Consider the following 14,717-nt stretch of genomic DNA (forward strand, 5'->3'; position numbering starts at 1 on the left):
TTTTCCTTTTTAGTTTCTTCCAAAAAAAAAACGTCTCAAAAAGAATGTTGCGTTGCTATAATTAAAAATAATTTAATTTTAAGCAGGGACACCGAAATATAATGAAATTTAGGCAAAAAATTGATGATAAGTTGTTAAATAATTCTCAAAGTGCTTGGCAGGATCATATGTTCCTTTCTCTGGGATGGTAATTGCAATTTCAATTTTCACTGTGTTTATGATTAAAAAGAAATCAAAGATATTTTGATGGTTCAACCAATGTTCGTTCAATCAAGTAGCATTTCAAATCCAAATCTGTAGAATCTATTAAGAAATCCGCATCGCACTCAAATTGGCACTGCAAGCTCTAGACTTGAAGGCCAAATGAATAGTCATTGTTGTTAGAAACAACCAATTAATATATTAAGATAATGACCTAAAACTAGGAAAGTTCACAACAAAAACAACAATAATGATAATTCTTTATTCTATTTTATTTTTAGGAGAAAAAGAAGACTTAAATAAATAGTCAGATTCAATTTATCGAGTTATCTGAATCAAAATACTGTTTTTAGAAAATATGAGTGTGATTATAAATATTTAAAGTAATTTAAAGAGTTAGTTAGATTTTTTAATAGAATCAAAAATACATATATCAGATATCAAAAAATACATTGACATATTTATTAATGTATCCATGCATACATGTATTTGATATTAAAACATAGCACTGTAATTGCCTTTACATGCCATCACTATTGAGCATAAAAAGGGGAGAGAGGAAGAGGGATAAAGCGAGGGTCAAAGCGAGCGAGAGAGGGCGTGGGAGGGGGAGCAAAAAGAGGGGAGAGAGCGAGCGAGCAAGAGAAAGTGGGGGAAAGAGAGGGAGGGATTGTGTAATTATTTTAAAGTATAGTGATTTTTAATAGATATAGTATGATTATTTAATTTAGGTTGTTTTATTAATCAAAATAAATATTGTATTTTAATCAATAACATCAAAAAATACAATAGTTAACAATGACCATTACCTAGTACATGTTGCGTGTGGAAATTGGGAGATGGTAAATACCTCGTGGAATCAATCGAAATACACGAAAACGAACCAAAACACCATGGATATCATAAAAGAACGAGGAATTTTCACATATAGCCACTCAAAAATATCTTAATTAGGCTTCATAGCTATAGTTTGCTAATTACAATTCGTAGCTATAGTTATAAATGCGTTTGTATAATTCGCGCAACATTTGTATATGTTTGTATAATTCGCTATACAATTCACAGTTTTTGTAGAACGTTTGTATATTTCACTATACAATTCATGAACAACGTTTGTATAATTCGCTATACAATTTGTAGTGTTTATATATTTCGCTATACAATTCGATTCGCGCACAACGTTTGTAAAAATCGTGCGAATTATACAAAACTCAAATTCAAGCTAGATGTTTGCCGTGAGCCATACTTAAATCAAACTATAGTTATGTTAATTAATTAACTAGTATATGTTTGTCTATTCGCATAATTTTCCACAAAAGAAAGTGTTTAGGGACAATTTGGTCTTTTTCTTAACCTTTTCCCATTGAACAAGAAATCCCAACTTTTGAACTCTCTTCAATTTCAGTCCTCCTCCTTTCTCTCTACTACTTTCTTCCCTCAAAACCCTAGTTTTATCTCTGTTCTATATGCTATTTTCTCACAGATCGGAACCCTAAACCTTTACAACAGCTGACGATGGCCACTACGGTGAGCTCCGCCGGTGGTCTACTGGCTATGCTGAATGAAACGCACCCACAGTTGAAACTCCACGCGCTCTCTAATCTCAATGCATTTGTTGATTACTTCTGGCCGGAGATTTCCACATCAGTCGCTCTTATGTAAGCTTCGATTGCATTTTAGTGTTATTTGTATGATACTAGTATTTCCTTTTGTTTTGTGCTATTGAATTGGTTAAACAGTAGCAGAATGTAAAACTTTTTCCATTGTTGAACAGTTAATTAGTGTTATTTGTATAATTAGTGTATAATTGGTGTATAGGTTTTGAACAATTAGTGTTATTTGTATACTAGTCCAACAACATACCCAATATATAGTCCTGCAAGTGGGGATTGAAGAGTGTAGAGGCTAGAAAGGTTGTTTTTGATAGACCATCTGTTCAAAGAAAGTAAAAGCACCAGATTTATGAAGACGCAAGCCGTAAAAGCAAGATTGTAAGAAAGTAGAGGCATACGGGACAATAAGTAGTAATAGAAAATTAAGAGTGAGAAATACGGACTTATAAAATAGTAAAAAACACCAAAAACCAATACTAATACTACTAGATGGTGATACAAGACACAAAACTAATTACTTAGCATTCTACGTGAATCCTCAACCTCTCCAATGCTTCTTTGGCCTACCTCTACCTCTCCTTAGGCCCTCCAATGTCAATCTCTCATACCTCTTGGGCCATTCTTCTCTTGATATGAACGAAACATCTCAACCCAGCCTCCCACATCTTGACCGCCACAGAGGCTACGCCCACCTTGGCCCAAATAGCTTCATTTTTGACCATATCTCTCCTAGTAAGCCCACACATTCATCTTGACATTTTCACTCCCACAACTTTCTTCATTTCATATTTGTATACTAGTATTTCCTCTAAATATTTTAATTGTTGTAACAATTTCAAGGGATAAATGAAACCGCTCAAAATTAAGAAAGTGTTGTGATTAGAACTACACCCCACTACGTTCTTTCCTCCAAATACAGTAATTGGGTTATAACTGTAGAGTCTATTTCCGCACAATTATGTGTAAAACCCGTAGAGTTTTCAAAGAAAGTGGTCTTTTTCTCTTTTGGTTTTAGAAGACTATGACTGTGTGCGTTTTAGCAATCGAAGGGACAAAAGGAAAGAATGAAATCGACTGTAACTTTGGGGACGTATTGGAGGGAAGTAGAAAAGCGTCCACTTAAATACCATACTTCTCTTTGTGACAGGGTGTGAACTTGTTACTTGTGCCTAACTCCACAGATTGCACGTTGTGCTTTTACAACTAGACCAAAGCCTTTTGAGCTGATGGCACCAAATATCTTGTTGAGTAAAGATGAATTAGATTATGGACAACAGGATTCCCAGTATGATCTCGAACAAAGAAAGTGGGGTTTGGGGAGGGTAGAGTGTACGCAGACATTACCCCTACTTTTGAGGTAGAGAGGCTGTTTAATTAGCTTAGGGACACTGAAAAATTAATGAAGCTCAAGCTCTGACTATGTATTAATTGATCTGGGTTATTTTGATCAAGTCAAGATAATGTATTGCTGGAGCTTTACCTCTCAAAAAAAGTGTATTGCTGGAGTTTTGCTTACTGAAGTGTCTAGGATATCGCATGTAGGTTGCGTCTTATCCAAATTCATATGCTTTACCTTTCCGGTTGTACTCGTTGATTTATAATTTAGGATTAAGGCCTATTTGATTGATTGCATATTCCTTTTGTGTTTTATGATCTCCAATCTTTTAAAAAATTGTTTGCAGAGAAAGCTTGTACGAGGATGAAGAGTTTGCCCAAAGACAACTAGCAGCATTAGTTGCTTCAAAGGTGACTTTTAAATATTTTTTGTTTAGCATCAATTCCTCCCTACCACATCCAAAAGAAAGGAGGTTAATTATCTTGCAGAGAAGATGAGAAAGCAAAAATCTCTAGCCTTAATACATTACTAGATAATTGTTAGTGCTAAAGAAATTGAGAGAGGGGCATCATAGAAATAACTGATTTTGTTTCATAAATTGAACATTTTCTCTTTTATCCCCACACATGCTCTTTTGTCTTCAGGTCTTCTATCATTTGGGCGAACATAATGACTCATTATCCTATGCCCTTGGAGCTGGCCCTCTTTTTGATGTTAATGAGGATTCTGACTATGTTCATACTGTTCTTGGTAAATATTCAAATCAATGCACTCTCTTCCTGTGAATTCTGTCCTTATATACTCATTTTAGTAATGTTAATATATTTTGCAGCTCTTCTAGCAAGGACTTGCTTACAAACTTGAAAATGTTTGCTGTTTCTGTATTTTCTAGGCCTAAATTTGTGTTATTTCGTGTAGTGATGTCAACACTAAAAACTTGATACTTGAGATTGGTTCTTTCTTGGGGAAACAGTAAAATAGATAAACTGGAACAATTGATATGCGTTGGTTGAACCCTCCAAACGGGAAGCTTTCACATGTTTTAGCTAATGTATATTATATCGTTTTAGCAGCTTTTTCATTTTTCATTTATTAATACCGTTGCGTTTGTTGATGTGCTTTCTGCCTTCCTTCAGCTAAAGCACTGGATGAATATGCAAGTCATAAGACTAAGGCTGCTGAGTCATATGATGAAGCTGCAAAGGTTGATCCTAGGTTGGAGGCTATTGTTGAGAGAATGCTTGAGAAGTATGCAAATTTTGTGTATATATAAAAGATAATGTTTGTACATTTTAAACTATAAAAGTAGTTCTTTTGGGGGTTTCCTGTTGTTTTACAATTGCTTGCTTCATGCCTTAGGTGTATAGTGGATCGAAAGTATCAACAAGCCATTGGCATGGCCATTGAATGCAGAAGGCTGGATAAGGTTGCTGAAGCAATTGTAAGGAGTGATAATGTTGATGCAACTCTGGCATATTGCAGTAATGTCTCCCATAACTTCGTCAGTCGCAGAGTATATCGAAGTGAGGTATCGATTGTTACAATATGCACACCTTATGTTGATCCTTGAACGTGCTAGGCCTTGTGCTTTTTTGCTCTTCTGTGTTACTCTATAGTCTGATTGTTTGCTTGAGTACAAAAGATGCTGCTGCCCCCCACGGCCCTGCCTGTTCTGTGACCTTGATTATCATTGGAAAATGCATAATTATTTTGTAATAGCTTATTTATGTTGATCCTTGAACGTGCTAGGCCTTGTGCGTTTTTGCTCTTCTGTGTTACTCTATAATCTGATTGTTTGCTTGAGTAAAAAGATGCTGCTGCCCCCGCAGTCCTGCCTGTTCTGTGACCTTGATTATCATTGGAAAATGCATAATTATTTTGTAATAGCTTATTTATAATTCTCTGACCCAATATTAGATATCACTCCTATAACTGTGGTTCTCACAGAGTACTAGCTCTCTGTCCGCAGTAGTCATTTATACCTCACAAGTTGTTTTGATGCATAATTTACCTTCTTCAAGTGCATTCGCTATAAGATCATCCCTCATCTAAATCTGCATGTTGTCCTTGTTTCTTTGTAGATAAAGGTAAAAAAATTACCTTAAATTGAGGAACTGCGGTTCACATTTGTATGCCAGATCAATAGAATACCAGTAATTTAATTGCTTCTCTCAACAGGTGCTTCGTCTTCTTGTTGAAGTGTATGAGGGGACACCATCTCCAAACTATTTGAGCATGTGTCAGTGGCTTATGTTTTTGGATAAACCAGAGGATGTAGCAAGCATATTAGAGAAGCTTTTACGTTCCGAAAATAAGGATGATGCCCTACTGGCATTTCAAATAGCTTTTGACCTAGTAGAGAATGAACACCAAGCTTTTCTTTTGAATGTGAGAGATCGACTCTCCAGTCCAGAACTACAATCTTCAGAACCTGCTGAGCCTAATACTGCACAGACTGGAGATGCTACTGCTGCAGAGGATGTTCCAATGGCGGAGGAAAATCAGCCTTTGATTGAAACAAGAGTAGATCCAAAAGAAGCAATATATGCAGAGAGGCTGGGAAAAATCAAAGGGATTTTGTCTGGTGAAACTTCAATAAAGCTGACCTTGCAATTCTTGTACAGCCATAACAAGTAATATGAATGCCTTTTAAAGTTCTTTCCATATTCGTTGCTGAAACATGAATGCAAATGCTTAAGTATCTTTTTTTATTTAATCTATGCATACAGGTCAGATCTCCTTATTCTCAAGACAATAAAGCAGTCTGTTGAGATGAGAAATAGTGTGTGTCACAGTGCAACAATATATGCAAATGCAATTATGCATGCCGGAACAACTGTAGATACATTCCTTAGAGAGAACCTAGTGAGTAGATTCTGAGTCTTTGACAAATAACCTTATCCTTCACATATGGTGTATGTAGCACAATGGTTTGTTCTGACAGAATGTTCTGCTCAAATTATCAGGACTGGCTAAGCCGAGCAACAAATTGGGCCAAATTTAGTGCAACAGCTGGATTAGGTGTTATTCATTGTGGCCACTTGCAGCAAGGGAGATCACTTATGGCCCCTTACTTGCCGCAGGGTGGAGCCGGTGGAGGTGGTAGTCCATATTCGGAAGGTGGTGCATTGTATGCTCTTGGTTTAATTCATGCCAATCATGGGGAGGGCATCAAGCAATTTCTCCGTGATAGTCTACGAAGTACCAATGTAGAGGTACTTGTATTTATTAATCTGATCGTGGTACTTGTATTTATTTATTTCCCAGACCCCATTTGTGGGATTACACTGGGTTTGCTATTGTTGTTGTACTTGTATTTATTAATTGGATCATGCTTCCTGGGCTATATTTGTTCCACCTATTGCTTTTTCTGTTATTTTCTTACATTGCATCTTCTTAATGCTGCAGGTTATTCAGCATGGTGCTTGCTTAGGGCTTGGCTTGGCAGCTTTAGGAACTGCTGATGAAGACATTTATGATGACATTAAGACCGTCCTATATACTGACAGTGCGGTTGCTGGAGAAGCTGCTGGTATTGGTATGGGTTTATTAATGGTTGGAACTGCAAGTGAGAAGGCAGGTGAGATGCTTGCTTATGCTCATGAGACACAACACGAGAAGATAATCAGGTAAAGTCGACAGCTGAATACTTGTACTTTCTCTTCATCCGAGGGGTGTGTTTTGATTTTTATATCTCAGTTTGAAGTATCTTTGCCTGCGTCTTGCAGAGACTATAATATTGATTACAATTAGGATTGAAATTGCAAAGAATAAAGAATTTGAATAATGGACTACATAAAGCATTTTGATTAAAAGTAAAACAAAGGAACAATTAATTGCAAAGATATATTAGATTGCATGTATAAAGAGTAAAAAAGCAACAATTGCAATTATGGATAAAGAGCTCTGGTAGGTATTTTGAATTGATTTGACTGGATAAATTGAGGTCAAAACATTGTAAAATTTGAGTTATTTTGAGTGAGCTAAATAATGAGTAAAATCAATATTTTTGTTGTCTATATTGAGTTTATTGATTAAAGTAAAGCAAGAAATTTTAAAAATCTAACCTGTATGTCTTTATGTCAGTAGGATAAACCTGCCTATGTTCACTTACAAATACAAATAAATAAATCTGCCCATGTTATTGAAAACATTGTGGATGATTGAACTGTTTTTATTTATATGTTAAGATATGATAACATGTGCTTCAACATTACCTTCTGACATTGCATGCAGGGGTTTGGCATTGGGGATAGCCCTCACTGTGTATGGAAGAGAAGAAGAAGCCGATACACTGATTGAGCAGATGACCAGGGATCAAGATCCTATATTGCGTTATGGTGGCATGTATGCTCTGGCATTGGCGTACAGGGGAACGGCAAATAATAAGGCTATCCGTCAGTTGCTGCATTTTGCTGTATCAGATGTGAGTGATGACGTCAGGCGGACTGCAGTCTTGGCGCTTGGATTTGTTATGTATTCTGAACCAGAGCAGGTTGGAGCTTTTCTGATGCTGGTTCATTATGTGGTTCTTATCAATCTCATTATGTTATTTATGGTCTCAGTTGTCAGCAGGATTACTACATTTAACAGTCTTCTAGAAACAGAACCATATTTTGGTTCTATGTAACCATCTTTCCTCTCCCTCCCTCTCTGGACATGCACAAATCCCCAACCAGAAAAATAAAAGCGGAAAACTTTAAGCTAACTCCAGTTCTAAAAATGCTAGTTGTGTTAGCTGAGCTCAGTCGTTGGCTTGCGACCCATGTGGGGGCATTGAAGTGATGAAACAACAGAATTCTAATCTAGTTAATTGCGTTGAATTTGCAGATGCCTCGCATTGTCTCATTGTTGTCTGAGTCATACAATCCACACGTGCGCTATGGTGCGGCTTTGGCAGTTGGCATTTCATGTGCTGGTACTGGTCTGAGTGAGGCAATCTCATTGTTGGAGCCTTTGACATCAGATGTAGTTGATTTTGTACGTCAAGGTGCTCTCATTGCTATGGCCATGGTGATGGTCCAAATAAGTGAAGCTAGTGATTCCCGTGTTGGTGCATTTAGGTATTTTATCTCTAAATTTCTGCATAAAGTCTTGTTTCCTCATCTGTTTTTTGAGATTTTTGCTTTTATCTTTTCAGGCGGCAATTAGAGAAAATTATTCTTGATAAGCATGAAGATACCATGAGTAAGATGGGTGCAATCTTGGCCTCTGGAATTCTTGATGCCGGTGGAAGGAATGTGACGATAAAGCTACTTTCAAAGTCGAAACATGATAAAATTACTGCAGTTGTCGGGCTAGCTGTTTTTAGTCAGTTTTGGTATTGGTATCCCCTTATATATTTTGTTAGCTTGGCATTTTCACCCACAGCTTTCATTGGGCTAAACTATGACCTAAAAGTGCCTAAATTTGATTTTGTATCGCATGCTAAGCCGTCGCTATTTGAGTATCCTAAGCCTACTACTGTAGCCACGACTAGTTCTGCTGTCAAACTTCCTACAGCTGTTTTATCAACATCAGTGAGGGCCAAGGCCAGGGCTAGCAAGAAAGAGGCAGAGAAAGCTAATGCTGAGAAGGCATCTGGCGCGTCAACTTCTGCTGCCACTAGTTCAGACAAGGGCAAGTCCACTAGTAAGGATGGAGAGTCTATGCAGGTTAGAATATGTTCCGTTCATCCATTTTCACTTCAAAAGTGGCCTTCTCTTGTAAGGGGTTTTGTGATGCTTCGTGCTGTGACTACAGTTCTTTATTTGTTGGGGTCCTTGGGGAATTATTAATCGGAATTAGAAAAAATGCTCTGCGCTAAATGATTCTGTTTGTATTGCACCGCTGTTTGAACTGTCATTATTTGCTCACAAAGTATGACCTTTCTGATTGACAGGTGGATACTCCTGCAGAGAAGAAGAATGAACCAGAGCCATCATTTGAGATTTTGACCAACCCTGCTAGGGTGGTTCCTACTCAGGAGAAGTACATCAAATTTTTGGAAGAAAGCAGATATTTGCCAATCAAATCATCGCCTTCTGGCTTTGTGCTTCTGAAAGATCTTCGTCCTGATGAACCCGAAGTATTGGCTCTTACTGATACACCCTCATCAACTGCATCCAGTACTGGTGGTTCAGCTGGACAACAGGGCTCAGCCTCAGCAGTGGCTGTTGATGAGGAGCCTCAGCCACCACAGGCATTTGAATATACGTCGTGATTTATCATAAACCTTTGGCTGATTGATTGGGTGTTAATTGCATGAAATCCATTTGAGGCGATGTGCTGAATGGGAAGAGGTGAGAAGATATCGACACCAAAGAGTAATCTTCCGTGATCAAGTTGAATTTGAATGTAAAAGCCTTCTTTCCTCTTATTACAGAGACGAGCATGTAGTTTTTTTCATACTGGAAAGTTTACTCTCGATGTCCTTTGTCTGTTCACCTGTACCTCTAGAGCGTATATGCCCTTATCGTTGTGGATTATTTTCGAGGAAAAAGATTCTACCATGTTTCAGACGCGACGATAGAAAGGCAGAAAAAGAAAGGATTATATGCTTCCCGCAGACACTATTTGGATGTATTTCTATTCTATAGGGTATAGGTGTAGTAAGAAATTGTGTTCTAGCAATGAATTGATTACTTCCATATATTTGCTACCAAGTTTTTTTCTACAATATATCTTTCCTAAATATATTTAAAACTTTCTTTCTTGCCTTGAGTAAATTTTTGCGGTGCATAAAATATTTTTAAATAAAGATGAATTATGTACCAGAGAAAAAACTAACGGTCTTTAATTATTTTAGATTCAAATTTGTAGACAATTTCTAACTAGCTAATCAATCATATATGTTAAAAACAACAAACAGAGCGTTAGTGTTCCTTGTTTTCAAATAAGCAAACTTGAGTTATTTCACCACCATAGGTTTGAATGGAAGTGCCAAAATATGAAGACGTTATTAAGAATATTGCATTTTTGACAGGGAATCTGCAGGCGCTGTCTTTCAGGTGCGTACAAAATAAATTAATTATGTTTCAGTGTAAAGTTCGTAAACCACACATGAGAGGTGAAATACATTAAGTAAGCCTTGTGTGACGTGAATTACATTAAGCAAGCCCTGTGTGACGAATTCAATCGAGAAATGTTATCTTTTGGATGCGCATAAGATAAATTTTGTGTTGCTTTAGTGTAAAGTTCGTAAATTACGTAAGAGAGATAAACTTTGCGACGAATTCAATCGAGAAAGTATGCAGGGCCTTGAGACCCCTTGGTGATTATTTTATGTAGTTTGTTGAAAGTTATAGGGTCTTAACAAGTAATGCCCAAGTATAAAACACAACGCTATTTTGAGAATGCGTTAAGCAAATTGGTATACACGTGAGACTGTTACTTCTTATGTATAGAATCCTAGTAAAAAATACTTAATTCACATTCAATATTTAAGTAAAATATATTAATCTTAAGAGTTGTAAATTAAAATCAGTCTACATATCAGATAATCATGATTAACAGATAAAACTTACAAGTAATATGTTTTGCATTAATCGTTCTGATCATAAATATCTAATGTGAATAAGTTTTTTCCTCGTCTCACCGTCTGCACTGCGAGGCAATTTTAGTGACACTTCTTAACACCTACATTAATTTCCAATTGACAACTTCTAGGCTGCTAAAGTGCTCACGTGCATAAATTTTATTAAACCTATCTTTAAAAAAAAACAATTCAAACTTTGAATATTTTCACTCTCTTTGAATCATAAAACAATCACATATATATCAGAGAGAGCTTAAGTATTTATTAAACCCTCATGTAAAGAGGTGATAAAGTTGTTCTGCTTGTGATTCCCATTAATTATTTAGGTGGAGGTGAAAAAAAGTGATGAGTAGATTTGTGAGGTGGAAATTAATCCATATAGGCTCCTCTTATATGTCTATATTTTAAAATTATAAATCTTAGTATATATAGAGAGAGACATTATTATTATAATATATTTATATATGCATACAAACAAAATCACCTCCAAAAGTCAAAGACAACTTCAACCTGGATACCCTGCAAGGCCCATAATTCATTTGAGATATATAAATCTTTCATGTCCCCTTTTTGTGTTTTTATTTTTAGCAAATCCCACTTAAGTTTTATCCTCTTCATATTCTCCAAATTATAAGGTTAGTCTCCAAATTTCAATCTTCTTATATATTTATATACATCTATTTTCATACTATAATATCATAGTTTTTAAGGGGAGATAAAGTTAGATTTTCTTATTTTTCGATGGATAATTGATCTGTCAATTTTATAGACATATTACGAATTCATTGAAATTCAATATAATAGCACAGACGGATGAAGAACTTGAAATTTTAATGTTCAAATTCTGAAGTCGCGCATCTAATAAATTATTTCCTATTAAATATCTTTAACATATATGGTAGTTTGATAACTATTTTTTGTCTTTTCCAGGTAGAGGTGGACCCTAGAAAGTGATCAAATTCACCAAAGATTTGAGTTTTGCATGAATTTGTGAAATAGTCAAAGTTTTTAGGGTAAAAAAAACAAACCCTATAACAAGACAATGGAGAAAGAAGAAATTTGCAAGGTACTATCCAAAGTTCCAAACACAAATATATATATATATATATATATATATATATATATATATATATATATCATCATTTTTCATTACTTCTATCTCTTGATTTTGAAATATCAATATATATAGTTATGTTGTTTCACTTTGAACATGAAATATTTTTGCAGGATAATTCTTTGCCTACATCTTTTCAAATGGTAATTGGTGAATCCTCATCAAATACTAATAATCAAATGGTTGATTACTTGCTTAATTCGCATTCTACACAACAACAACAACATAACCAGAGTTCGTTAGGGTTTTTACCCTCGAATCCTTCTCTTGACAAGTTAAGCTTCGCGGATGTGATGCAATTCGCGGATTTTGGGCCTAAATTGGCATTAAATCAAACCAAAGTATCGGAGGAAGATGTTGGGATTGATGATCCTGTGTACTTCCTTAAGTTCCCCGTTTTGAACGAAAAGAAGATTGTCCAGGATGATGATGATGATCAAGAAACTTTAAATATGGTATCACAAAAACAAGGTTGTGGAAAAGAAAAAGGTGAAGATAATAATATTATTGAAAGAAGTCAAGAAGGGAAGAGTAATAACAATAAGAGAAAGAGGCCAAGAATCAAGACAAGTGAGGAAGTTGAGAGCCAAAGAATGACACATATTGCTGTGGAGAGGAATAGAAGAAAGCAAATGAATGAACATCTTCGTGTCTTGAGGTCTTTCATGCCTGGCTCCTATGTTCAAAGGGTACTAATTTATCTCATCAAATTCTTGAATTTTACAATTTTTTATTTATTTTATGTTTGAGTAGTGTTGATGAATTGTGTGACCGTCTCATCTAAATCATTAAAAAAAACACATTTTTGATCATTTACTAATTAGTGATATATATCTTTGTGGTAACGAGTCAAGCACGTGCAAATCCTTTTTCCTTTTTACTAGTGTGGTAGTTAGCATCAAACTCAGGACGTAGGTTAAAACACACTTTCGATCATTTACTTAGTGATATACGCCTTAATTTTTCATGACCCTTTTCATACCAAATCTAAATTTTCATGGACCAAGCAAGTGCAAATTCTTTTTATTATTGCGTTAAAGTTGATTAGGATCGAATTCAGGATGTGCGTTTTTATCTGCTCCTATAACATGATAAATTGTGTCATCATCTCATCTAAATGATTAAATTATCAGGCAAAACACACTTCTAGTAAAGTTAAGTTATTTAATGACGTGTAGAAGTGTGTTATGACCATCTCATCTAAAAGTTTAAGCAGTCAGCGATAGCTACCACACTTCTATTTACTTAATTATATTAGGTCTGAACTCTCAACATGATGTATATCTGTCTTGTAGGGAGATCAAGCATCTATTATTGGTGGAGCAATTGAATTTGTTAGAGAATTGGAACAACTCTTACAATGCCTTGAATCACAAAAGAGGAGGAGAATCTATGGAGATACTCCAACAAGACCTTTAGGAGATTCATCAACACCACCACCACCACCAATGGCAATTAATCAAAACCCTAGTACTATAAATCCTCATCATCAATCACCATTACTATTTCCTCTTCCAAATGAATATAATATTGAAGGTGGAATTCAAGAAGACATAGCTGAGAGCAAGTCTTGTTTGGCTGATGTTGAAGTAAAACTATTAGGGTTTGATGCAATGATCAAGATTCTATCAAGAAGGAGACCTGGCCAACTCATAAAGGCAGTTGCTGCATTGGAAGATATGCAACTTAGTATTCTTCATACTAATATTACAACCATTGAACAAACTGTTCTCTATTCATTCAATGTCAAGGTAATTATTAACACTCCTTCTGTTTCAATTTACGTGTCTTACTTTATTTTTAAAGTCTATTCAAAAAAAGAATATCACTTTCTATATTTAACACGTCACAATTTATGTGATGGTGTTTGACTTGATACAAAGTTTAAGAATGAAATGAAGACATTTGAAAATTGTGGTTTATAACAAATCATATATATTTGTGTGACTATAAATCATATTTCGAGTTGAATGGGAAGTTTAAAGTCAAATAATTACTAAATATAGAAAATGTCATTCTTTTAGAGACTGACTAAAAAGTAAAAAGGAGTCACATAAATTGAGACAGACGGAGTAACTCTTTAATCTCAATATCTCACTTGACATGTTTGAAGCCACAATTCAAACAGTGTTTTGGTACATTATACACATTTTTAATTAGTTTACAACTACGTGATCATTTAAAAGTCTCCCTTACCTTTTTAATTAAATTTTGAGTTTAATCAAACTAAGACACGTAAAATGAAATGGAGGGAGTAACACCTTTTCACATGCTTACACAAATTTCCTTCTTTATTGTTGCCTAATTATTTCTATTTTTTATTTTGCAGATTTCTGGTGAAACTAGGTACACAGCTGATGATATAGCAAACTCAATCCAACAAATATTCAGTTTCATTCATGCTGAAATAGCCCCATATGATATCAATTAGTTGAAGACTAGCTATTTATTGTACTTTCTAGCTAGGTGGTGTGTTCTCATATTTATATAGAGAGAGAACATAATTAGTATAAGAATGCTAAATTACTCTAGATATTTGGGAGCACAGCTCTTCTATATTGAATTCAAATGAACTGGATACCTCAAAGCTTCGTCCACCTATGTAGGGACAATCTTCACTCCATCAACTATTTCTTCTTTTGCGAGATTAAGTTTGACCCAAAATTTATTTTCAAGAATCAAAGTTATTTATTTCCATTATTTATTTACTCAATATTAGGCTCACGCGCTATATTATCCACACTTTAAATGTTCAATTTTGAGAATTTAAGGGATATTATTATAATATCTCACGTAATTAGTTGATGGGATGAGTTGTTTTCTCCTACTTATAATATCTCACAATAAGAACGTGGCTGGCTATGGTGACAGTATCTCCTCTCTTTTTTTGTTGTGCGTGTATTTTCCATTCTGTATTTAATATTCGTATTAGTATTT

General features: G+C 35.2%; 2 protein-coding genes across 2 annotated transcripts; both read left to right on the top strand.

Annotated features, from left to right (window-relative positions):
* The first annotated feature begins 1,566 nt into the window (after positions 1-1,566).
* Positions 1,567-9,808, top strand: LOC129880953 (26S proteasome non-ATPase regulatory subunit 1 homolog A-like). The gene is made up of 13 exons (XM_055955230.1): positions 1,567-1,859; positions 3,497-3,560; positions 3,795-3,900; positions 4,287-4,398; positions 4,510-4,678; positions 5,329-5,783; positions 5,880-6,015; positions 6,117-6,365; positions 6,559-6,779; positions 7,387-7,645; positions 7,981-8,213; positions 8,291-8,804; positions 9,032-9,808. Exons 1-13 carry the CDS (start codon positions 1,717-1,719, stop codon positions 9,350-9,352), a joined length of 2,982 nt encoding a protein of 993 aa, XP_055811205.1. The 5' UTR covers positions 1,567-1,716; the 3' UTR covers positions 9,353-9,808.
* A 1,336-nt stretch (positions 9,809-11,144) lies between these two features.
* On the top strand, positions 11,145-14,467 carry LOC129878320 (transcription factor FAMA-like). The gene is made up of 5 exons (XM_055953451.1): positions 11,145-11,301; positions 11,597-11,732; positions 11,894-12,469; positions 13,076-13,531; positions 14,110-14,467. Exons 2-5 carry the CDS (start codon positions 11,709-11,711, stop codon positions 14,209-14,211), a joined length of 1,158 nt encoding a protein of 385 aa, XP_055809426.1. The 5' UTR covers positions 11,145-11,301; positions 11,597-11,708; the 3' UTR covers positions 14,212-14,467.
* The last annotated feature ends 250 nt before the right edge of the window (positions 14,468-14,717 follow it).

This window comes from Solanum dulcamara, chromosome 2 (genome assembly GCF_947179165.1).
Source record: "Solanum dulcamara chromosome 2, daSolDulc1.2, whole genome shotgun sequence".
NCBI classification, from domain to species: Eukaryota; Viridiplantae; Streptophyta; class Magnoliopsida; order Solanales; family Solanaceae; genus Solanum; species Solanum dulcamara.